Source organism: Oncorhynchus kisutch, linkage group LG11 (assembly GCF_002021735.2).
Source record: "Oncorhynchus kisutch isolate 150728-3 linkage group LG11, Okis_V2, whole genome shotgun sequence".
Taxonomy (NCBI): domain Eukaryota; kingdom Metazoa; phylum Chordata; class Actinopteri; order Salmoniformes; family Salmonidae; genus Oncorhynchus; species Oncorhynchus kisutch.
This window is the reverse complement of record NC_034184.2, coordinates 74,781,156-74,805,972: the sequence shown is the minus strand read 5'-3', so window position 1 is coordinate 74,805,972 and position 24,817 is coordinate 74,781,156. Positions and strand designations below refer to the sequence as shown.

General features: G+C 45.0%; 1 protein-coding gene across 1 annotated transcript in view; it reads left to right on the top strand.

Annotated features, from left to right (window-relative positions):
• LOC109900146 (coiled-coil domain-containing protein 191) overlaps positions 1-24,817 on the top strand; it is a 43,720-nt gene that overhangs the window by 6,489 nt on the left and 12,414 nt on the right. Inside the window, exons 5-15 of the mRNA XM_031835065.1 lie at positions 95-276; positions 457-680; positions 869-1,022; positions 1,104-1,294; positions 1,454-1,706; positions 2,671-2,803; positions 12,994-13,294; positions 13,852-13,943; positions 18,134-18,216; positions 18,429-18,530; positions 20,819-20,962. Coding sequence (XP_031690925.1) covers positions 95-276; positions 457-680; positions 869-1,022; positions 1,104-1,294; positions 1,454-1,706; positions 2,671-2,803; positions 12,994-13,294; positions 13,852-13,943; positions 18,134-18,216; positions 18,429-18,530; positions 20,819-20,962 — 1,859 coding nt within the window. The remainder of the gene's footprint in view (positions 1-94; positions 277-456; positions 681-868; positions 1,023-1,103; positions 1,295-1,453; positions 1,707-2,670; positions 2,804-12,993; positions 13,295-13,851; positions 13,944-18,133; positions 18,217-18,428; positions 18,531-20,818; positions 20,963-24,817) is intronic.

Here is a 24,817-nt window from a genome sequence, read left to right as displayed (position 1 = left end):
CTGACAATATATGGTTCAGTTAATAAATCATACCACAGTCAGTGGGTCCATAAGGACCAGATGTAATACAGTACACCCACTGTCTCTTTCTCAGACCTGTATTCCCACCTGGCTGAGGAAGAGGAGAGCTCAGCGGTTAACAACTTCCTTCAAGACCTCATGGAGCGGGAAGTGGTGGATTCTGGGATAGTGGAGGATCTGGCACTAGACTCTGAAGAGCGAGACAGGAGGATGAGGAGGGACCCGAGCCTCACCATGGAGGCACGTCACCGACAGGTACAGAACCAGAGAGACGTTACGCAGGATTGGACAGTCTCAGGATTCCCAAGAAGTTGAAAACATAAGGAGCCAAATAGAAATCCCAGTGAATGGAAGTGAATTAAGCTGTTTACTACAACCTTCTGCTCTCTTTTATGACATCATCCACGTCTAATTCCTCCTTTTTTCTCATTCCAGGTGCGTGAGAACCGTGCACGGCGGGACGTGGAGCGGGAGAGATTGCACAGGGAAAGAGTGGCGCGGAGGCAGGCCAGGGAGGAGGCGCAGAGGAGGGAGCAGGGGGAGGAGAGGCGGAGGAGGCAGGAGGCACGCAGGCAGGAGGAGATGGTTCAGCAGGAGATGGTGCGACTGCGCCGCGAGACGGAGGAGAGGAGGAACCTGGAGCAACTAGCCAGGCAAATGTACAGTAACCATGGAAACAGCAAGACAAACAAAACCTCGCATTTACTTCCACACTCCTACAATCACCTGCATCACGCCCATGCAATGAGCTCTTATTCAGAATGCTGGGTCTCTAAAATAAGCCAATCCGTTTGGAGCTAGGTCAGGGCCCTGTAGGTCTGACTGTGTCTGGGTGTCTCCCCCACAGGGAGAGGGAGAGGATCGCTAGGAAGACGGCAGCTAAGAGCTCACTGGTACTCCAGCCAGGCCCTTCATTCTCTACTACACAGAAACAACGTGACACTGAGAGACCACTCAGACTACAGCAAGTAGAGGTCAGGGTTCAGATGCACAACCTTAAGGTTAGTAGAAGGACAGAGTTCTGTTGGTAGTGTGTGCTTAGTGTTCACAGCATCTGAACAACACATTGGTGTGTGTTTCAGTGTCTGCAGAGGCACTTCTCTGGCTGGTACTCAGTGCTGTTGGAGAGGAGGTTGCAGATGGGCAAGGCGGCAGCGCTCTGTGATTGGAGGAGCCAGCTGAGGGCGTGGCGAGACTGGCAGGCGCTGGTGTGGGCAGGGCGAGAGCAGCGGGAAGCGGAGAGAACAGAGGAGGAGTTACGGACCCAGAAAAGGTAAGCACAGAATGGAGTCTGTCCCAACATTACAATCTGCATACTTTATTTAGCTTGCCTGGTGTTCTGGGAGGGGGAAGTTTTATGTTTCGCCCTTTGGTTCAAAAACTAAAAACTACACCAGGTGTTTTGTCTCTAATAGTGCATAATCCCTCGTAGACGCTGCCAGGTGGCGATGGGGAGTGACCGGAGGCGTTTGCTAAGACGATGCCTGAGTGATTGGCGGCTGTGGTGTCGGGCGGAGAGAGAACGCCGTGAGCTGTTGTCACAGCAGCAAGAGACGCGGCGCAAGATGGCCGCCCTGATTAATGCCGTGGCAACTGGGAAACTCAAGATGATGGAGGAGACGCATACTCCTGAGCCAATCACTGCCCTACCTGAGCCTTCTGACCAATCAGAAACCGTAGAACTGGTGAGTGACACTTGTACAGCCCTCCCATTGAGGAAAGTCAACACAAACAAAGTATAGGCATAGCTACGTAGGAGGACACAGACAAAATGACAGAAACAGATTCAGACTCCCACACACACACACACACACACACACAGTGTTGTCTGCCCATTGGATATACATTTGCTGGAGTGTTTCACAGTACAGACAGAAGCCCGAAGGTGGTAACGATCTGTAGTCATGAATTAAATATTAGCTATAGCTTAATTCTGCAATGGTAAAATGAATCTGCAAGGCAATAAACCGTGCTTTTGTATTAATTTGGTGAAAGTCATGCATTAGTCTATCAGTATCTACTGAATAAACAAGTTCTGTTTCAGAGTTCCTCTCCTCGCATGAGTTGGCCTGTACTTTCCTCTCTGGGAGTTGATGAAATATTCACAACACTGCAAGGTTTGCTTTCTCCTTGCACAGACCGTGACAGAGAGAGAAGTCTCTCTCTCTATATATTGAATAGCGGAATAGAGCTTGAGGGAGAGAGAGAGAGAGAAAAGGGGAGATATTGAATAGTCTCCCTCTCTCTATATTGAATAGTGGAATAGAGCTTGAGGGAGAGAGGAGAGGGGAACTTCTATCTAGATCAGGGGTCAAACTAATTTTGCCATGCCGCATTTGGTCTTCACTGAGGTACAGAGGGCCGCACTTAAAATTGGTTATAATATTTCCTTGACATCAAAATGTCTTAAAATTAGTCCCATATCTATGCTCCCTGACTGTCAAGCATTCGTTAGATGACTGTTAGAAGAGACTATAAATGTAGGTCATTATCATTTCTATACAGTTTAAATGTCATTTTAGCTGTTTCAATGTCAATTGAGATTGTTTTTCCCAAGAAAAACAGTATTTGTATTTTTTCATTATCAACTTCATCCCATTTCCCCTATTTCCATGTGACCCGTACACTTCACAATTCCTGTCTCTGCAGAAAGGTCAGCCAGGGTCACAACCTGCTGGCCCCACCCCCTCTCCTGCCTGTCAAGGGGACGGACCGCTGGGGGCTGTGGTCCTGCACGCCCTCCCCTGGCAGGTGACAAGGCGTAACGCAGCGCTGAGTGCAGGTGAGTGATCAAAGTAAATGTTTAAATATATTAGGGGAAACTCCTACCTACAGTTGGAGTCAATAAAACTTGTTTTTCAACCACTCCACACATTTCTTGTTAACAAACTATTGTTTTGGCAAGTCAGTTAGGACATCTACTTTGTGCATGACGTCATTTTTCCAACAATTGTTTACAGACAGATTATTTAACTTGTAATTCACTGTATCACAATTCTAGTGGGTCAGAAGTTTACATACACATACAAGTTGACTGTGCCTATAAACAGCCTGGAAAATTCCAGAAAATTGTCATGGCTTTAGAAGCTTCTGATAGGCTAATTGACATAATTTGAGTCTATTGGAGGTGTACCTGTGGATGTATTTCAAGGCCTACCTTCAAACTCAGTGCCCCTTTGCTTGACATCATGGGAAAATCAAAAGAAATCAGCCAAGACCTCAATTTCCAAACGCCTAAAGGTACCACGTTCATCTGTGCAAAAAAATAGTACACAAGTATAATCACCAAGGGACCACGTAGCCTGTATACCGCTCAGGAAGGAGACGCGTTCTGTCTCCTAGAGATTAACGTATTTTGGTGTGAAAAGTGCAAATCAATCCCAGAACAACAGCAAAGGACCTTGTGAAGATGCTGGAGGAAACAGGTACAAAAGTATCTATATCTACAGTAAAACGAGTCCTATGTCGACATAACCTCAAAGGCCGCTCAGCAAGGAAGAACTCACTGCTCCAAAACCGCCATAAAAAAAGTCGGACAACGGTTTGCAACTGCACATGGGGACAAAGATCATACCTTTTGCAGAAATGTCCTCTGGTCTGATGAAACAAAAATAGAACTGTTTGGCCATAATGACCATCGTTATGTTTGGAGGAAAAAGGGGGAGGCTTGCAAGCCAAAGAACACCACTCCAACTGTGAAGCACGGGGTGGCAGCATCATGTTGTGGGGGTGCTTTGCTGCAGGAGGGACTGGTGCACTTCACAAAATAGATGGCATCATGAAGGACTACCGACGTAATCTGCCCGAGGGGTCTTTTTCAACTGGCTCTTCCGTTGCGACGTCCCCTGAATGCCCATCTGCTAGCCACGGCCCGCTAGCTGTCTAGAGCATATCGGACTGTTAGCTGAAGAGGCCCATCGGAGAAGTTCTTTGGCCAATATACCTATTTTGCCAATTGGCCTGGACCCTTTTACCACACAGATCCTTCACGACTGGTCTGCCGACGTAACAGCACGAGGGGGCTACAACAGACTTCTTATGTCGTGACGTCCCTCTAAGGCCCTTCTGCTAGCTTGCTATCCCAGGCTCGCAAGCTGTCTGAATTGCCGTGTCTCCAGCCCGCCGAGCCACTCCCTGGACCCCTATGATCACTCGGCTATGCATGCCTCTCCCAATGCTGTTTTGGTTAGTGATTATTGCCTTATTTCACTGTAGAGCCTCTAGCCCTGCTCAATATGCCTTAGCTAACCCTTTAGTTCCACCTCCCACACATGCGGTGCCCTCACCTGGTTTAAATGGTGTTTCTAGAGACAATATCTCTAATTGTCACTCAATGCATAGGTTTACCTCCACTGTATTCACATCCTACCATACCTTTGTCTGTACATTATGCCTTGAATCTATTCTACCGTGCCCAGAAACATGCTCCTTTTACTCTCTGTTCCAAACATACTAGACGACCAGTTCTTATAGTCTTTAGCCGTCCCCTTATCCTACTCCTCCTATGTTCCTCCGGTGATGTAGAGGTTAATCCAGGCCCTGCAGTGGCTAGCTCCACTCCCATTCCCCAGACGCTCTCATTTGTTTACTTCTGTAACCGTAAAAGCCTTGGTTTCATGCATGTTAACATTAGAAGCCTCCCTAAGTTTGTTTTAAGCACTGCTTTAGCACTCTGCCAACCCGGATGTCCTAGCCGTGTCTGAATCCTTAGGAAGACCAAAAACCCTGACATTTCCATCCATCCCTGTTACGAATCCCTTTTGGCCCGACAGTCTAGGGGGGATGGTAATGAGACCCGTAACATAACTCATGCAATTTATAATAGTGACAAAGTAAAAGTGAGAACGAAATAACCACGACAACTGAAATCTACCGTCAAACTCAGGGTTTATTGGAAAACACACGGTAATGGTGGGAGCAGGAAAAGGGGCTGAGCTGGACCCAAGGAAAGAAATAATTAAGTATTCAAAAAACACCCCTAAGCTAGACTAGCCTATTTCAACAACAGCTAACTAACTAACCAAAAAAATACAGTGGGTGGTCTGCCCAGTTCTAACTAGTGTATTTAACAAAGTTTACCTACGGGTAGTGTATGCCCATGGGCGACTTGTCTTGTTTCCCCCTTTTCCCACCAGCAAACAAACACCATAACCAAAAACAATACTCACAGGTGAGGACAAAGTGATATGGAGGTGCTCAAACAAAAGAGAGCTCAATACATAAAGAGCGATAGAGACATAGTAGGAGATGGTGAAACAGAGAGATCTACAGACATGGCATTTACAGAGAGATAGAGCTCTAGAGCAAACAACTGACAGGGTTTTTAAACCAAGGGAAAGGAACTATGATTGGGTAGGAAACAGGAGGAGGTGTGTCTTCTGATTGATGATTGATTGGTGACTGATGATTTTCACCTGTGAGGGGAGAAGGAGAGAAAAGAACACAGGACACAAAAACTGGGGTGCAAAGTCTCTCAACGTTGCCACTTGCTATAGACCACCTTCTGCCCCCAGCTGTGTCCTGGACACCATATGTGAATTGATTGCCCCCCAGCTATCTTCAGAGCTCGTGCTGTTAGGTGACCTAAACTGGGACATGCTTAACACCATAGCCATCCTACAATCTAAGCACTATGCCCTCACTCTCATACAAATTATCAACGAACCTACCAGGTACAACCTTAAATCCGTAAACACGGGCACCCTCATAGATATCCTCCTAACCAACCTGCCCTCCAAATACACCTCTGCTGTCTTCAACCAGGATCTCAGCGATCACTGCCTCATTGCCTGCGTCTGTAATGGGTCTGCGGTCAAACGACCACCCCTCATTACTGTCAAACGCTCCCTAAAACACTTCAGCGAGCAGGCCTTCCTAATCGACCTGGCCCGGGTATCCTGGAAGGATATTGACCTCATATCTGGTTATTCTTTAAAAGTGCTTTCCTCACCAACTTAAATAAGCATGCCCCTTTCAAAAAATGTAGAACCAGGAACAGATATAGCCCTTGGTTCACTCCAGACCTGACTGCCCTTGGCCAGCACAAAAACATCCTGTGGCGTACTGCATTAGCATCAAATTGCCCCCCCCGATATGCAACTTTTCAGGGAATTTAGGAACCAATATACACAGGCAGTTAGGAAAGCAAAGGCTAGCTTTTTTAAACAGAAATTTGCATCCTGTAGAAAAAACTCCAAAACGTTCTGGGACACCGTAAAGTCCATGGAGAATAAGAGCACCTCCTCCCAGCTGCCCACTACACTGAGGCTAGGAAACACTGTCACCACTGATAAATCCGGGATAATTGAACATTTCAACAAGCATTTTTCTACGGCTTGCCATGCTTTCCACCTGGCTACCCCTATCCCGGTCAACAGCCCTGCACCCCCCACAGCAACTTGCCCAAGCCTCCCCATTTCTCCTTCACCCAAATCCAGATAGCTGATGTTCTGAATGAGCTGCAAAATCTAGACCCCTACAAATCAGCTGGGCTAGACAATCTGGACCCTCTTTACAATTATCTGCTGAAATTGTTGCAACCCCTATTACTAGCCTGTTCAACCTCTTATTGTCTGAGATCCCCAAAATGCTCTTCTAAGGGGGATGACTCTAGACCCATATCTATCCTACTCTGCCTTTCTAAGGTCTTCGAAAGCCAAGTTAACAAAACAGATCACCGACCATTTCGAATCCCACCGTACCTTCTCCGCTATGCAATCTGGTTTCTGAGCTGGTCATGGGTGCACCTCATCCACGCTCAAGGTCCTAAACAATATCATAACCGCCATCGATAAGAGACAGTACTGTGCAGCTGTATTCATCGACCTGGCCAAGGCTTTCGATTCTGTCAATCACCACATTCTTATCGGCAGACTCAACAGCCTTGGTTTCTCAAATGACTGCCTCGCCTGGTTCACCAACTACTTCTCAGACAGAGTTCAGTGTGTCAAATCGGAGGGCCTGTTGTCCGGACCTCTGGCAGTCTATGGGGGTGCCACAGGGTTAAATTCTCAGGCCGACTCTCTTCTCTGTATAGATCAATGATGTCGCTCTTGCTGCTGGTGATTCTCTGATCCACCTCTACGCAGACAACACCATTCTGTATACTTCTGGCCCTTCTTTGGACACTGTTAACTAACCTCCAGATGAGATTCAATGCCATACAACTCTCCTTCCGTGGCCTCCAACTGCTCTTAAATGCAAGTAAAACTAAATGCATGCTTTTCAACCAATCGCTGCCCACACCTGCCCGCCCGTCCAGCATCACTACTCTGGACGGTTCTGACTTAGACAACTACAAATACCTAGATGTCTGGTTAGACTGTAAACTCTCCTTCCAGACTCACATTAAGCAACTACAATCCAAAATGAAATCTAGAATCTGCTTCCTATTTCGCAACAAAGCATCCTTCACTCATGCTGCCAAACATACCCTCGTAAAACTGACTATCCTAACGATCCTCGACTTCGGCAATGTCATTTACAAAATAGCCTCCAACACTCTACTCAGCAAATTCGATGCAGTCTATCACAGTGCCATCCGTTTTGTCACCAAAGCCTCATATACTCCCCACCACTTTGACCTGTATGCTCTCGTCGGCTGGCCCTCGCTTCATATTCGTTGCCAAACCCACTGGCTCCAGGTCATCTATAAGTCTTTGCTAGGTAAAGCCCCGCCTTGTCTCAGCTCACTGGTCACCATAGCAGCACCCACCTGTAGCACGCGCTCCAGCAAGTACTGGTCACCCCCAAAGCCAATTCCTCCTTTGGTGTCACGTACGTTGTAACGAGGAGACCAAGGCGCAGCATGATGAGAATACATTCCTCTTTATTAAAGGAAGAACAAGAATAACACTTAAACTAACCAAAACAACAAAACCAACGTGACGCTATATAACACGAGTGCTGAAACAGGCAACTACACATAGACAATAGGCATATGGCTACCTAAATATGGTCCCCAATCAGAGACAACGATAAACAGCTGCCTCTGATTGAGAACCAATCTAGGCAACCTTAGACATAAAAACACCTAGACTAGACACAACCCCATAAACATACAAAAATCCTAGACAGGACAAAGACACATATACAGTGGGGCAAGAAAGTATTTAGTCAGCCACCAATTGTGCAAGTTCTCCCACTTAAAACGATGAGAGAGGCCTGTAATTTTCATCATATGTACACTTCAACTATGACAGACAAAATGAGAAAAAAAATCCAGAAAATCACATTGTAGGATTTTAAATTTATTTATTTGCAAATTATGGTGGAAAATAAGTATTTGGTCAATAACAAAAGTTTATCTCAATACTTATATACCCTTTGTTGGCAATGACAGAGGTCAAACGTTTTCTGTAAGTCTTCACAAGGTTTTCACACACTGTTGCTGGTATTTTGGCCCATTCCTCCATGCAGATCTCCTCTAGAGCAGTGATGTTTTGGGGCTGTTGCTGGGCAACACGGACTTTCAACTCCCTCCAAAGATTTTCTATGGGGTTGAGATCTGGAGACTGGCTAGGCCACTCCAGGACCTTGAAATGCTTCTTACGAAGCCACTCCTTCGTTGCCCAGGCGGCGGTGTGTTTGTGATCATTGTCATGCTGAAAGACCCAGCCATGTTTCATCTTCAATGCCCTTGCTGATGGAAGGAGGTTTTCACTCAAAATCTCACGATACATGGCCCCATTCATTCTTTCCTTTACACGGATCAGTCGTCCTGGTCCCTTTGCAGAAAAACAGCCCCAAAGCATGATGTTTCCACCCCCATGCTTCACAGTAGGTATGGTGTTCTTTGATTGCAACTCAGCATTCTTTGTCCTCCAAACACGACGAGTTGAGTTTTTACCAAAAAGTTATATTTTGGTTTCATCTGACTATATGACATTCTCCCAATCTTCTTCTGGATCATCCAAATGCTCTCTAGCAAACTTCAGACGGGCCTGGACATGTACTGGCTTAAGCAGGGGGACACGTCTGGCACTGCAGGATTTGTCCCTGGCGGCGTAGTGTGTTACTGATGGTAGGCTTTTGTTACTTTGGTCCCAGCTCTCTGCAGGCCATTCACTAGGTCCCCCCGTGTGGTTCTGGGATTTTTGCTCACCGTTCTTGTAATCATTTTGACCCCACGGGTGAGATCTTGCGTGGAGCCCCAGATCGAGGGAGATTATCAGTGGTCTTGTATGTCTTCCATTTCCTAATAATTGCTCCCACAGTTGATTTCTTCAAACCAAGCTGCTTACCTATTGCAGATTCAGTCTTCCCAGCCTGGTGCAGGTCTACAATTTTGTTTTTGGTGCTCTTTGGTCTTGGCCATAGTAGAGTTTGGAGTGTGACTGTTTGAGGTTGTGGACAGGTGTCTTTTATACTGATAACAAGTTCAAACAGGTGCCATTAATACAGGTAACGAGTGGAGGACAGAGGAGCCTCTTAAAGAAGAAGTTACAGGTCTGTGAGAGCCAGAAATCTTGCTTGTCTGTAGGTGACCAAATACTTATTTTCCACCATAATTTGCAAATAAATGTATTAAAAATCCTACAATGTGATTTTCTGGATTTTTTTTCTCATTTTGTCTGTCATAGTTGAAGTGTACCTATGATGAAAATTACAGGCCTCTCTCATCTTTTTAAGTGGGAGAACTTGCACAATTGGTGGCTGACTAAATATTGGTGACTGACCTAACCAAAATAATAAAGAAAACAAAGAATACTAAGGTCAGGGTGTGACATTTGGCCGCCTTTCCTTACAGTTCTCTGCTGCCAATGACTGGAACGAACTGCAAAAATCACTGAAGCTGGAAACTCATATCTCCCTCACTAACTTTAAGCACCAGCTCACAGATCACTGCACCTGTACATAGCCCATCTGTAAATAGCCCATCCAACTACCTCATCCCCATACTGTTATTTATTTTGCTTCTTTGCACCCCAGTATTTCTATTTGCACACTCATCTTCTGCACATCTATCACTTCAGTGTTTAATTGCTATTTTGTCATTATTTCACCACTATGGCCTATTTATTGCCTTCCCTCCCTTATCTTACCTCATTTGCAAACAATGTATAAAGACATTTTCTATTGTATTATTGACTGTATGTTTGTTTATTCCATGTGTAACTCTGTGTGGTTGTTTGTGTCACACTGCTTTGCTTTATCTTGGTCAGGTCGCAGTTGTAAATGAGAACTTGTTATCAACTAGCCTACCTGGTTAAATAAAGGTGAAATCAAATTTAAAAAGGAAAATGATGTGGATATATTGAAGCAACATCTCAAGACATCAAGCTTGGTCGCAAATGGGTCTTCCAAATGGACAATGACCCCAAGCATACTTCCAAAGTTGTGGCAAAATGGCTTAAGGACAACAAAGTCAAGGCATTGGAGTGGCCATCACAAAGCCCTGACCTAAATCCTATAGAAGATTTGTGGGCAGAACTGAAAAATCGTGTGTGAGCAAGGAGGCCTAAAAACCTGACTCAGTTACACCAGCTCTGTCAGGAGGAATGGGCAAAAATTCACCCAACTTATTATGGGAAACTTGTGGAAGGCAATTGAGTGTGTGTAAACTTCGGACCCACTAGAATGTGATGAAATAAATAAGAGCTGAAATAAATAATTCTCTCTACTATTATTCTGACATTTCACATTCTTAAAATAAAGTGGTGATCCTAACTGACCTAAGACGGAATTTTTACTAAATGTCAGGAATTGTGAAAAAATGAGTTTAAATGTATTTGGCTAAGGTGTATGTAAACTTCTGACTTCAACTGTACATCTTAGATAAGGGCAACTTGTCTGTCCTCTAGTTCTATCAAGCAGCGGTTGGAACCGAAACCATGTTCCAATCATTTGTTCTGAACAGAACCACTTTTTTTTTGTTCCGTTCCAACCAAGGTAGTTAAAATATATATTGGTGAAAAGGGGAAACTTTAAATATACAGTGCCTTGCGAAAGTATTCGGCCCCCTTGAACTTTGCGACCTTTTGCCACATTTCAGGCTTCAAACATAAAGATATAAAACTGTATTTTTTTGTGAAGAATCAACAACAAGTGGGACACAATCATGAAGTGGAACGACATTTATTGGATATTTCAAACTTTAACAAATCAAAAACTGAAAAAATTGGGCGTGCAAAATTATTCAGCCCCCTTAAGTTAATACTTTGTAGCTCCACCTTTTGCTGCGATTACAGCTGTAAGTCGCTTGGGGTATGTCTCTATCAGTTTTGCACATCGAGAGACTGGCATTTCTTCCCATTCCTCCTTGCAAAACAGCTCGAGCTCAGTGAGGTTGGATGGAGAGCATTTTTAAACAGCAGTTTTCAGCTCTTTCCACAGATTCTCAATTGGATTCAGGTCTGGACTTTGACTTGGCCATTCTAACACCTGGATATGTTTATTTTTGAACCATTCCATTGTAGATTTTGCTTTATGTTTTGGATCATTGTCTTGTTGGAAGACAAATCTCCGTCCCAGTCTCGGGTCTTTTGCAGACTCCATCAGGTTTTCTTCCAGAATGGTCCTGTATTTGGCTCCATCCATCTTCCCATCAATTTTAACCATCTTCCCTGTCCCTGCTGAAGAAAAGCAGGCCCAAACCATGATGCTGCCACCACCATGTTTGACAGTGGGGATGGTGTGTTCAGGGTGATGAGCTGTGTTGCTTTTACGCCAAACATAACGTTTTGCTGTCACGAATCACATTTCCTGAGTCTGTTTTTTGCCAGTGTTCTGTCCTGGAGTGTTTTTTCCGGCGTCCTGGAACGCACCCTGTCTGGTTGCCGGGCAATGTAGCCAGTTGGGAGTTCTGATTACCCGCACCTGTATCCCATCAGCTATCTGCACACCTGGTCCTGATCATCATCTCTCCTCTTCATAAGCCCGCGGACCTGACAACCATTCCCTGCCGGATCGTTAGCCATGAACAGTATGTTGTGCCATAGTATCAGCCTCAAGTTGGATAGAATTAGTTTTGTACGTCTTGCTTGCCTTAAACTTACCTCCGTTTGTTCTGTCTTCAGTTACTCACCTGGATCATTTACCCCATTCCCGCCTGGTCGTCGGAGGATTCCGCTTCCCCATTGGATCCACCTATTTACTCCCATCAACTCACCACCGCTGCCCGCTACGCCACCTGGATATATCTACCCATACACATTCACTTGTAAATAAATACTCACCTTCTTCCTACTCTCCTTGTCCTGGTCTGCTTCTGGGTTCGATTTTGAAGAAACGTGACATTTGCATTGTTGCCAAAAAGTTCAATTTTGGTTTCATCTGACCAGAGCACCTTCTTCCACATGTTTGGTGTGTCTCCCAGGTGGCTTGTGGCAAACTTTAAACGACACTTTTTATGGATATCTTTAAGAAATGGCTTTCTTCTTGCCACTCTTCCATAAAGGCCAGATTTGTGCAATATACGACTGATTGTTGTCCTATGGACAGAGTCTCCCACCTCAGCTGTAGATCTCTGCAGTTCATCCAGAGTGATCATGGGCCTCTTGGCTGCATCTCTGATCAGTCTTCTGCTTGTATGAGCTGAAAGTTTAGAGGGACGGCCAGGTCTTGGTAGATTTGCAGTGGTCTGATACTCCTTCCATTTCAATATTATCGCTTGCACAGTGCTCCTTGGGATGTTTAAAGCTTGGGAAATCTTTTTGTATCCAAATCCGGCTTTAAACTACTTCGCAACAGTATCTCGGACCTGCCTGGTGTGTTCCTTGTTCTTCATGATGCTCTCTGCGCTTTTAACAGACCTCTGAGACTATCACAGTGCAGGTGCATTTATACAGAGACTTGATTACACACAGGTGGATTGTATTTATCATCATTAGTCATTTAGGTCAACAGGTCGCAAAGTTCAAGGGGGCCGAATACTTTCGCAAGGCACTGTATATATCAGTGATTAGATTTCTACTTCCACAAAGGGTTAAAAATGTGCATCATTTCATGATAAAGTTATATTCTATTCAATAGGCGAGCTGAGGCGAGCACGGGAGAGGGGCGAGGTGGGCGATGGGGATGGCAGTGTAGGGGCTGCCCCCCGGTCTCATACAGCAGCGGTGTGTGGGGGCCGGTTCGAGCATCGCCATGCCAGCCAGCAGCAGACCATTGCAGAGCAGAGGAAGCTCCTCAGGGAGCAACAGGAGCAGATCGCACGCCTCCAGGAGGAGCAGAGCATGATGGGACTGAGGCAGGAGGCCCAGACATCCGCCCAGATCGCTGTCCCAGCATCCCCAAGGCCCAGAGGGATGACCTCGGACCCCAAAGAATCCAGGTTGGTCCCTCTTCACATTACCATGGGAACCCAGGTGAGGAGAAGAGGCGCACTGGTTGCCATTGTGGAGTGTGTCTGACCTTAGCCCAACGTTATACATCAGGTTAGGGCCAAGTAGGGCCTGTTTTTCCATCAATAACAAGGGTACAGGTAGGGCTCTAGCATCACTAAATTGATCGCTAACATTTTGAAGCTGAGCCATTTGCGCCTGCTAGTCTTATCTGACTAAGATCATAACATGGTGTCACAAGTGCTTCAACCTCGTCAAATATATGACAGGAGAGATTATTTCAAAGTTTAGTGTGATGAAAAGTAGCTTACAGATCCACTGCTCTCTCATGTCTCATCATTGAGCAGAGCAGCCCAAGCGGAGCCGTTGCTATGGATACTCACCCACTCAGAGCCACCATGAGCAGAGTGGATACAGAGCAAGCAGTGTGCAGGGAGCGAGTGGGTGCAGGGCTGGTTGGGTCAGTCTGGTAAATTGGGAATAGAGTAGATCTATATTAGAGAGGGAATATTTAATGTGTGTTTCTGGGTGATATTCTGTGTTTCAGGGTTGGAAGAGTCGCTCGGGGGAACGATGGCCGTTTCTCGGCCTACAGGAAACCAGCTGTCCGTCAGCCCTGTCGTCATCCCACCGTCATGGGTCAGTCAGCACATTCACCTCCATGTTAAGCTCTGAGTAGAGCTAAACTACACACACACACACAGAGAAATAGTTTCCAGATGGTTGATCACACAATGGTCTGACTAAGTTGTCGTGGAGAATAATAGGAAAGAGGATAAAATGTATTTCATGTCCGTGAGTCGGATGTATAGAGCTGTAGATGTATAGAGCCGTAGATGTATAGAGCCGTAGATGTATAGAGCTGTAGATGTATAGAGCTGTAGATGTATAGAGCTGTAGATGTATAGAGCCGTAGATGTATAGAGCCGTAGATGTATAGAGCTGTAGATGTATAGAGCTGTAGATGTATAGAGCTGTAGATGTATAGAGCCGTAGATGTATAGAGATGTATAGAGCCGTAGATGTATAGAGCCGTAGATGTATAGAGATGTATAGAGCCGTAGATGTATAGAGCCGTAGATGTATAGAGCTGTAGATGTATAGAGTCGTAGATGTATAGAGCTGTAGATGTATAGAGCTGTAGATGTATAGAGCCGTAGATGTATAGAGCCGTAGATGTATAGAGCCGTAGCTGTATAGAGCCGTAGCTGTATAGAGCCGTAGATGTATCGTAGATGTATAGAGCCGTAGATGTATAGAGCCGTAGATGTATAGAGCTGTAGATGTATAGAGCTGTAGATGTATAGAGCCGTAGATGTATAGAGCCGTAGATGTATAGAGCCGTAGATGTATAGAACTGTAGATGTATAGAGCTGTAGATGTATAGAGCCGTAGATGTATAGAGATGTATAGAGCCGTAGATGTATCGTAGATGTATAGAGCCGTAGATGTATCGTAGATGTATAGAGCCGTAGATGTATAGAGCTGTAGATGTATCGTAGATGTATAGAGCCGTAGATGTATAGAGCCGTAGATGTATAGAGCCGTAGATGTATAGAGCCGTAGATGTATAGAGCTGTAGATGTATCGTAGATGTATAGAGCCGTAGATGTATCGTAGATGTATAGAGCTGTAGATGTATCGTAGATGTATAGAGCCGTAGATGTATAGAGCCGTAGATGTATCGTAGATGTATAGAGCCGTAAGATGTATCTTAGATGTATAGAGCCGTAGATGTATAGAGCCGTAGATGTATAGAGCTGTCGATGTATAGAGCTGTAGATGTATAGAGCTGTAGCTAGCGTACATGGAGGAATAAAGAGTCTGTTACTCTGTTTGGCTAGGAATAGAAGGGCCGTGGCGAGAGCAGGGGCAAGGCCTGTAGATACTCTCTCACTCACACACACACACAGACATACACACACACACACACACACACACTCACTCACTCTGTCTCTTGCTCTGTCAAACACACATTCTCCTTTGGAACAATACACCACAAATGTACAGTGCATTCGGAAAGTATTCAAACCCCTTGACTTTCCCCATATTTTATTATGTTACAGCCTTATTCTAAAATTGATTCAATTGTTTATTCCCCCCTCACTCTACACACAATACCACATAATGAAAAAGCAAAAACAGGGTTTTAGACATTTTTGCATATTTCTTAAAAATACAAAACTGTACCAGTCAAAAGTTGACACACCTACTTATTCCAGGGTTTTTCTTTATTTTTTACTATTTTCTACATTGTAGAATAATAGTGACAACATCATATCTATGAAATAACACACGTGGAATCACGTAGTAAACAAATCTAAATATATTTTACATTTGAGATTCTTCAAAGTAGCCACCTTTTGCCCTGATGGCAGCTTTGTACTCCTGGCATTCTCTCAACCAGCTTCATTTGGAATGCTTTTCCAACCGTCTTGAAGGATCTAAAATATAAAATATATTTTGGTTACTATATGATTCCATGTGCTAATTCATAGCATTGATGTCTTCACTATTATTCTACAATGTAGGAAAAACCCTTGAATGAATAGGTGTGTCCAAACTTTTCACTGATACTGTAAGTATTCAGACCCTTTACTCAGTACTTTGTTGAAGCACCTTTGGCAGCGATTTCAGTCTCGAGCCTTCTTTGGTATGATGCTATAATAAGCTTGGCATACCTGTGTTTGGGGAGTTTCTCCATACCTCTCTGCAGATAATCTCAAGCTCTGTCAGGTTGGACAGGGAGCGTCACTGCTAAGCTATTTTCAGGTTTCTCTAGAGATGTTTGATCGGGTTCAAGTCCAGGCCACTCAAGGACATTCAGAGACTTGTCACGAAGCCACTCCTGCGTTGTCTTGGCTGTGTGCTTAGGGTTGTTGGCCTGTTAAAAGATGAACCTTTGCCCCAGTCTGAGGTTCCGAGTGCTCTGGAGCAGGTTTTCATCAAGGATCTCTTTGTACCTTTCCCTCGAACCTGACTAGTCTTCCTGTCGCTGAAAAACATCCCCACAGTATGAAGCCGCCACCACCATGCTTCACCATAGGGATGGTGCCAGGTTTCCTCTAGATGTGACGCATGTCATTTAGGCCAAATAGTTCAATCTTGGTTTAATCAGACCAGAGAATCTTGTTTCTCATGGTCTGAGAGTCTTTAGGTGCCTTTTGGCAAACTCCAAGCGGGCTGTCATGTGCTTTTAACTGAGGAGTGGCTTCCGTCTGGCCACTCTACAATAAAGGCCTGATTGGTGGAGTGCGGCAGAAATAGTTGTCATTCTGGACAGTTCTCCCATCTCCACAAAGGAACTCTGTAGGTCTGTCAGAGTGACCAACGGGTTCTTGGTCACCTCCCTGACCAAGTCCCTTCTCCCCTGATTGCTCAGTTTGGCCGGGCGGCCAGCTCTAGGAAGAGTCTTGCTGTTTCCAAACTTCTTCCATTTAAGAATGAGGGAGGCCGGTGTATTCTTGGAGACCTTCAATGCTGCAGAAATGTTTTGGTATCCTTCCCCAATCTGTGCCTCGACACAATCCTGTCTCGGAGCTCTACGGCAATTCCTTCAACCTCATGGCTTGGTTTTTTCTCTGACATGCACTGTCAACTGTGTGGCCTTATATAGACAGGTGTGTGCCTTTCCATTTAATTTACCACAGGTGGACTCCAATGAATTTGTAGAAACATCTCAAGGATGATCAATGGTGTCACACCCTGACCTTAGTTATCTATGTTGTATGTATTATTTTGGTCAGGTCAGGGTGTGACGAGGTTGGGTGTGTTTTTTGTCTTATCTAGGGGTTTTTCTATATGTCTATGTATTTGTAGGTCTATGGTGGCCTGAATTGGTTCCCAATCAGAGACAGCAGTTTATCGTTGTCTCTGATTGGTGATCCTATTTATGTTGCCACTTTCCATTTTGGTTTGGTGGGTTATTGTCTATGTGTAGTTGCCTGTCAGCACTGGTGTTTTATAGCTTCACGTTCGTTTTGTTTCTTTGTTAGTTTGTTTAGTGTTTATTCGTTAATTAAAAGAAGAATTATCACGCTGCGCCTTGGTCTCATCAATATGACGAACGTGACAGAATAACCCACCAAATAAGGACCAAGCAGCGTGTGAATGAGGAGCGGATATCCTGGGCCCGGGAGAAAGATGAGTGGAGGACATCCTGGACCTGGGAGGAGGTAATGGCAGGGGACAAGACCCTGCCATGGAAGCAGGTGGAGATAGCACAGGAGGAAAGGCGACGATACGAGGAGTCAAGGTGACCACAGAAACCCCAATAAAAACATTTTGGGGGGGGGGGCACTTGGAGCAGTCGGCGGAGCCGAGGAGTAAACCAGAGCCAGTCTGGGAGAAGGAGGAGGATTCGGAGAAAATGGAAAGGAGGAGGATTCGGAACAAATGGAAACAGGATGCACCTGAGCTCAATTTCGAGTTTCATTGCAAAGTGTCTGACTACTTATATAAATAATGTATCTGTTTTTTATTTTTAATACATTTACATTTAATACATTTCTAAAAACCTATTTTCGCTTTGTCATTTGTCATAGATTGTGGGAAAAATAGTTTAATCAATAAGGCGTAACAAAATGTGCAAAAAGTCATGGGGTCTGAATACTTTCCAAATGCACTGTATGTACATTAGGAAAAAAGGTGCTATCTAGAACCAAAAAGGGTTCTTCGGCTGTCCCCATAGGAGAACCCTTTGAAGAACCCCTTTTGGTTTCAGGTAGGACCCTTTCCAAAGAGGGTTCTACAGTATATGGAACCCAAAATAGTTCTACCTGGAACCAAAAAGGTTCTCCTATTGGTCTCCCTCTCTCTCCCCTTCTCAGCCATGGAGGAACGTGCTCGTCAGCGAGCGGAGCGCAGGAGGGAGGTGGAGGAGCTGAAGAGAAAGGAGGAGGAGGAGAGGCTGGTGAGAAATGTTTAGGCCAGTGGGGGATATGGAATAGTTTGGTGTTGTTCAGATAGGTCAATAGAGGCTGGGAATTAGAGATGCTATTGAAGTATATATAAAGTTATTGGGGACAATGAACCTCTTTGCAGGGGAGTGTGTGTGCAGTCCACTGGAGAGGGTCTGGGAAAGTGTGCTAGGAAGCATTACATTAAACTTTCTTCTCTTCTCAGGCCCAGCTGAAAACAGCAGTGAAGGAGAGGCAGCGGGAGGAGGAGGATGAGAAACGTAGAGCAGTGGAAAGGAGGAGGGAGGAGAAGAGACAAGAGAGAGAGGTGACGCAATGTTTACAGTGGAACTGTACTGGGGACAACGTTCAAGTTGAAAGGCGTATTTGAAAAAAAGCTTCCACTTCACTGAGAGTATATTTAGGACTTTAGATCCTAGATCAGCACGCCTACTCTGTGACGCTTGATACATACGGACCCAGATATTATTTCTTGCCATCACAGGGACACTACAGCAACACATACTGAACAAAAATATAAATGCAACATCTAAAGGGTTGGTCCCATGTTTCATGAGCTGAAATAAAAGGTCCCAAAAAGCTTGTCTCTAAAATGTTTTGCACAAATGTGTTTACATCCCTGTTAGTGAGCATTTCTCCTTTGCCAAGATAATTCATCCACCTAACAGGTGTGGCATATCAAGAAGCTGGTTATACAGCATAATCATTACAAAGGTGCACCTTGTGCTGGGGACAATAAAAGGCTACTTTAAAATGTGCAGTTTTGTCCCACAATGCCAGAGATGTCTCAAGTTTTGAGGGAGCGTGCAATTGGCATGCTGACTGCAGGAAGGTCTGCCAGAGCTGTTGCCAGATAATTGGATGTTCATTTCTCTACCATAAGCTGCCTCCAACATCGTTTTAGAGAATTTGGCAGTACGGCCTCACAACCACAGACCACGTGTAACCACGCCAGCCCAGGACCTCCACATCCAGCTTCTTCACTTGCGGGATCGTATGGTAGCAGCCACCCAGACAGCTGATGAAACTGAGGAGTATTTCTGTCTGTAGTAAAACCCTTTTGTGGGGAAAACCTCATTCTGATTGGCTGGGCCTGGCTCCCCAATGGGTGGGCCTGGTTTGCCTAGTCATGTAAAATCCAAAGATAAGGGCCTAATGAATTGATTTCAATTGACTGATTTCCTTAAATGAACTCTAACTCACTAAAATCATAGAAATGTTTGCATTTTATATATTTTATATTTGTTCAGTATATATACACATAGATGTCATTAACACGTATGCAATACATAATAATAACATAATATAACGTTAAACTTAAACGTCTGTCCCTTTTAATAGCTGGGCAACGGCACACATTTGAGCAAATAAACACTGGGTCTTCATTTTTTATTTTTTTATTTTAAATGAATTGTTTACGAGGATACCATGAATTGTTTGAGGTTTAATGTTTGATTTGTCATATTGAATAATTTAGCAATGACTTGAGAGAAGAGAGAAAAAAAAAAAAAAAGGAATCCTCAGTTTTTAAATCGCCAGTAAGGAACTGCTAGCCATTGGCTGCTAACAGCTGAGAACTGCCAAGCACAAAAACAGTCCATTTAGGGAGGACAGACCCACAGAAATCATCCAATTGCCCTCTAGTGGTGAAAGTAATATCTGTCAAATGCAGATGAGAATAATTATTCTGTCAAGGAAAATGACATTTTTTTTCCCCGAAACAAAGCCAAAATAAATGTGACAGTCACCACATTTCCATCCAGTCTTTATGCAAGTCATAACATACATTTATAATAAAAATCACAACAGCTGTGATGAAACAGGACGCTTCAGTACAATGTAAATGCAGACAGAAGTAGAGTAGGCACATTTGCTATTTAACGTAACAGTTATGACAAAACTATCGCTAACTATCACTAACTATCAAAACTATCGTTAACTATCAAAACTAACTATCAAAACTATCACTAACTATCAAAACTATCACTAACTATCAAAACTATCGTTAACTATCAAAACTAACTATCAAAACTATCGCTAACTATCAAAACTATCGCTAACTATCAAAACTATCGCTAACTATCAAAACTATCGCTAACTATCAAAACTAACTATCAAAACTATCGCTAACTATCAAACTATCGCTAACTATCAAAACTAGAGTTAAAAATGCGATGGAAACACATTGAACATTCCATTTTTATTCCCTTAGTTCTGTAGTGATGTTTTGATGGTAGCTGTTCAAAGCATTGATACAATGGTTGGTCAATGTTATGTGTGATAATGTTGGCTTTACATCACACTGACACAGCTTGATGGTCAGATCTAACTAGACATTTAGAAGCTCTTGAAAATGTGGTTCCTAGTTCTGATACTAGCAGCTTAATCACAAACATAAAACAGAACCATGTGTACATAAAGCAGCTACACATTAACACAGTAAGTACCTGTGTGTGTGTGAATGTGTCTCTGTCTGACTGTGTGTGTGTGTGTCTGACTGATTGTGTGTCTGACTGTGTGTCTGTGTGTCTGACTGATTGTGTGTGTGTGTGTGTGTGTGTGTGTGTGTGCCTGACTGACTGTGTGTGTATTCAGAGGGAGCAGGAGAAACAGTGGAGGTTGGAGCGAGACCAGCAGCTCCAGACCCAGGCCCAGCAACACTACCACAGAACTCTTTTACTACGGCGAGGCCTGGAGCCATGGAAACGCCTAGTCGCCCAGACCCAAGCCAACACTCAGGTAATCACTGGCGCTGTCGGCCTCGACCAATCAACTGGCCCCATGCAGGGTCTGCACAGAGAGACTCAACACACACTCACACACCTTCCCCTAGAGTCACATAGCTCTTGACAGCCAATCAAACACAGCAGACACCATATTGTATTCGCTTATGGGAGTCCATCGTATCCCATGATGACTTCCATTTCAGAGTTAACGGGGAATTCTTTGGTGGCTGTAGAGTCCAATCTGAGATCCACACACTTTATTGCAGGTGGGGCATGTGCAGTCTGTGTTGGTGGGGACAGGCATGGTAGTATGTCTCAGTCTGTATGTCTCATTCTGTGTTGGTGGGGACAGGCATGGTAGTATGTCTCAGTCTGTATGTCTCATTCTGTGTTGGTGGGGACAGGCATGGTAGTATGTCTCATTCTGTGTTGGTGGGGACAGGCATGGTAGTATGTCTCAGTCTGTATGTCTCATTCTGTGTTGGTGGGGACAGGCATGGTAGTATGTCTCAATCTGTATGTCTCATTCTGTGTTGGTGGGGACAGGCATGGTAGTATGTCTCAATCTGTATGTCTCATTCTGTGTTGGTGGGGACAGGCATGGTAGTATGTCTCAATCTGTATGTCTCATTCTGTGTTGGTGGGGACAGGCATGGTAGTATGTCTCATTCTGTGTTGGTGGGGACAGGCATGGTAGTATGTCTCAGTCTGTATATCTGTTGGTGGGGACAGGCATGGCTGTATGTCTCAGTCTGTATGTATGTATGTATGTGTTGGTGGGGACAGGCATGGCTGTATGTCTGTCTGTATGTATGTATGTGTTGGTGGGGACAGGCATGGCTGTATGTCTGTCTGTATGTGTGTTGGTGGGGACAGGCATGGCTGTATGTCTCAGTCTGTATGTGTGTTGGTGGGGACAGGCATGGCTGTATGTCTCAGTCTGTATGTGTGTTGGTGGGGACAGGCATGGCTGTATGTCTCAGTCTGTATGTGTGTTGGTGGGGACAGGCATGGCTGTATGTCTCAGTCTGTATGTGTGTTGGTGGGGACAGGCATGGCTGTATGTCTCAGTCTGTATGTGTGTTGGTGGGGACAGGCATGGCTGTATGTCTCAGTCTGTATGTGTGTTGGTGGGGACAGGCATGTCTCAGTCTGTATGTCTGTGTTGGTGGGGACAGGCATGGCTGTATGTCTCAGTCTGTATGTGTGTTGGTGGGGACAGGCATGGCTGTATGTCTCAGTCTGTGTTGGCGGGAAGAGGCATGGTAGTAGGTCTAAGTCTGTATGTCTCAGTCTGTGTTGGTGGGGACATGCATGGCTGTATGTTGTTCTTGAGCTAATAACACCTCTTGGAAGGTTGGCAAATAGTTGAGGTTTTGAAATGGGTAGATGGACAGGCAGTTCTTCCAGGATGGAGTGGTCTGTTGGAGAGCGCTGGTTAAATAGTGCTTCAAAATGGTCAGCCGAACCTCAACAGGATCTGGTTTTGGTCCTTCAAGAGAGTCAGACCATGTCTTCAGGGGGTGATGGAGCAACTTCTAGGACCATTGATAGCTTTAGTGGAGATGTAGAGATTGTGCATGTCATTTTTGTCGGCATAAATGTGGATTTCCTGTGTCTTATTCGTCCACCCTTTGTTCTGCAGAGCACACGAGTGTTTGCACTTCCTTGCGTGATGTTCTCCATTGCTGGCGAAGGGCTGTTGAGTAGCCCTGTGCGCATATTGTCCAGTAAGATTGTGATGGTGTCCGAGTTCTCATCGAACCAGTCCTGATGATTCCTACCTCTGTGGCCAATGGAGTGGGCCGCTGCCTGATAGAGCACTGAGCTGACAGCTGCCCACTTCTGATCCATGGGGACCTCTGAGCTCAGAATAGGCTCAGTCTCCCTCAGCCTTTCAGCTCAGAAGAGGCTCAGTCTCCCTCAGCCTTTCAGCTCAGAAGAGGCTCAGTGTCCCTCAGCCTTTCAGCGAGAGAGTGATGGAACTCGTCCATTTCTGTAGATTTCTCAAGCCGGGTACAGTGCAGATGCCTCTTACTGCAGGTGTTGTGGGGGGGACATATTATCAGTGTCATACGGTGATCTGTCCAGCATTCTGCACCCCTCATGGTAGTTGTCAGCAGGACGTCATTAGTGCCAGAACGTCTCACTATGATGTAGTCAATCAGGGGCCAGTGTCTGGAGCGTGGGGGCATCCATGATGTAGTCAATCAGGGGCCAGTGTCTGGAGCGTGGGGGCATCCATAATGTTTTATATTTGTTCTTCTGCTGGGACAAGGTGTCAGGGATGATGAGATTGTGCTCGGCACATAGTTAGCAGTGTCATGCCGTTCTTATTGACCTGACCAACACCATGCCTACCCAGCACTCCATATCCTGTTGTTTTGTCTCATCCTATTATTGAAGTCACCCAGCAGAAAGGTCTTGTCATTCCTGGGGATGCGCTGAAGGGCCTCGTCTGGTGACAGTCCTTTGATGTATTCGCAGCTGCACTCAAATACACTCATGTAAGGGCCTCCCAGGTGGCGCAGTGGTTAAGGGCGCTGTACTGCAGCGCCAGCTGTGCCACCAGACCCTGGGTTCGCGCCCAGGCTCTGTCGCAACCGGCCGCGACCGGGAGGTCCGTGGGACGACGCACAATTGGCCTAGCGTCGTCCGGGTTAGGGAGGGCTTGGTCGGTAGGGATATCCTTGTCTCATCGCGCACCAGCAACTCCTGTGGCGGGCCGGGCGCAGTGCACGCTAACCAAGGTTGCCAGGTGCACTGTGTTTCCTCCGACACATTGGTGTGGCTGGCTTTCGGGTTGGATGCGCGCTGTGTTAAGAAGCAGTGCGGCTTGGTTGGGTTGTGTATTGGAGGACACATGACTTTCAACCTTCGTCTCTCCCGCGATGAGACAAGATAGTAGCTACAAAAAAACAACAATTGGATACCACGAAATTGGGGAGAAAAAGGGCTAAAAATTTAAAAATAAACAATTCACAGCTACACTCACTTACACATGTATTCACAGCTACTCACTTACACATGTGTTCACAGCTACACTCACTTACACATGTGTTCACAGCTACACTCACTTACACATGTGTTCACAGCTACACTCACTTACACATGTATTCACAGCTACACTCACTTACACATGTGTTCACAGCTACACTCACTTACACATGTGTTCACAGCTACACTCACTTACACATGTATTCGCAGCTACTCACTTACACATGTATTCACAGCTACTCACTTACACATGTATTCACAGCTACTCACTTACACATGTATTCACAGCTACACTCACTTACACATGTATTCACAGCTACACTCACTTACACATGTATTCACAGCTACTCACTTACACATGTATTCACAGCTACTCACTTACACATGTATTCGCAGCTACTCACTTACACATGTATTCGCAGCTACTCACTTACACATGTATTCACAGCTACTCACTTACACATGTATTCACAGCTACTCACTTACACATGTATTCACAGCTACTCACTTACACATGTATTCGCAGCTACTCACTTACACATGTATTCGCAGCTACACTCACTTACACATGTATTCGCAGCTACTCACTTACACATGTATTCGCAGCTACTCACTTACACATGTATTCGCAGCTACTCACTTACACATGTATTCGCAGCTACTCACTTACATGTATTCGCAGCTACTCACTTACACACTCATGCAGCTACACTGAAATACACACTCATGTATTCACAGCTACTCCCAAATACACAAACAGACATAGAAGACTATTTATCTAACAAACCCTCACATAATTCCAATGGAAATATGGCACACACACACACACAACATCTTAAACCAAATGCACATACACCCTAATCACCCTTAC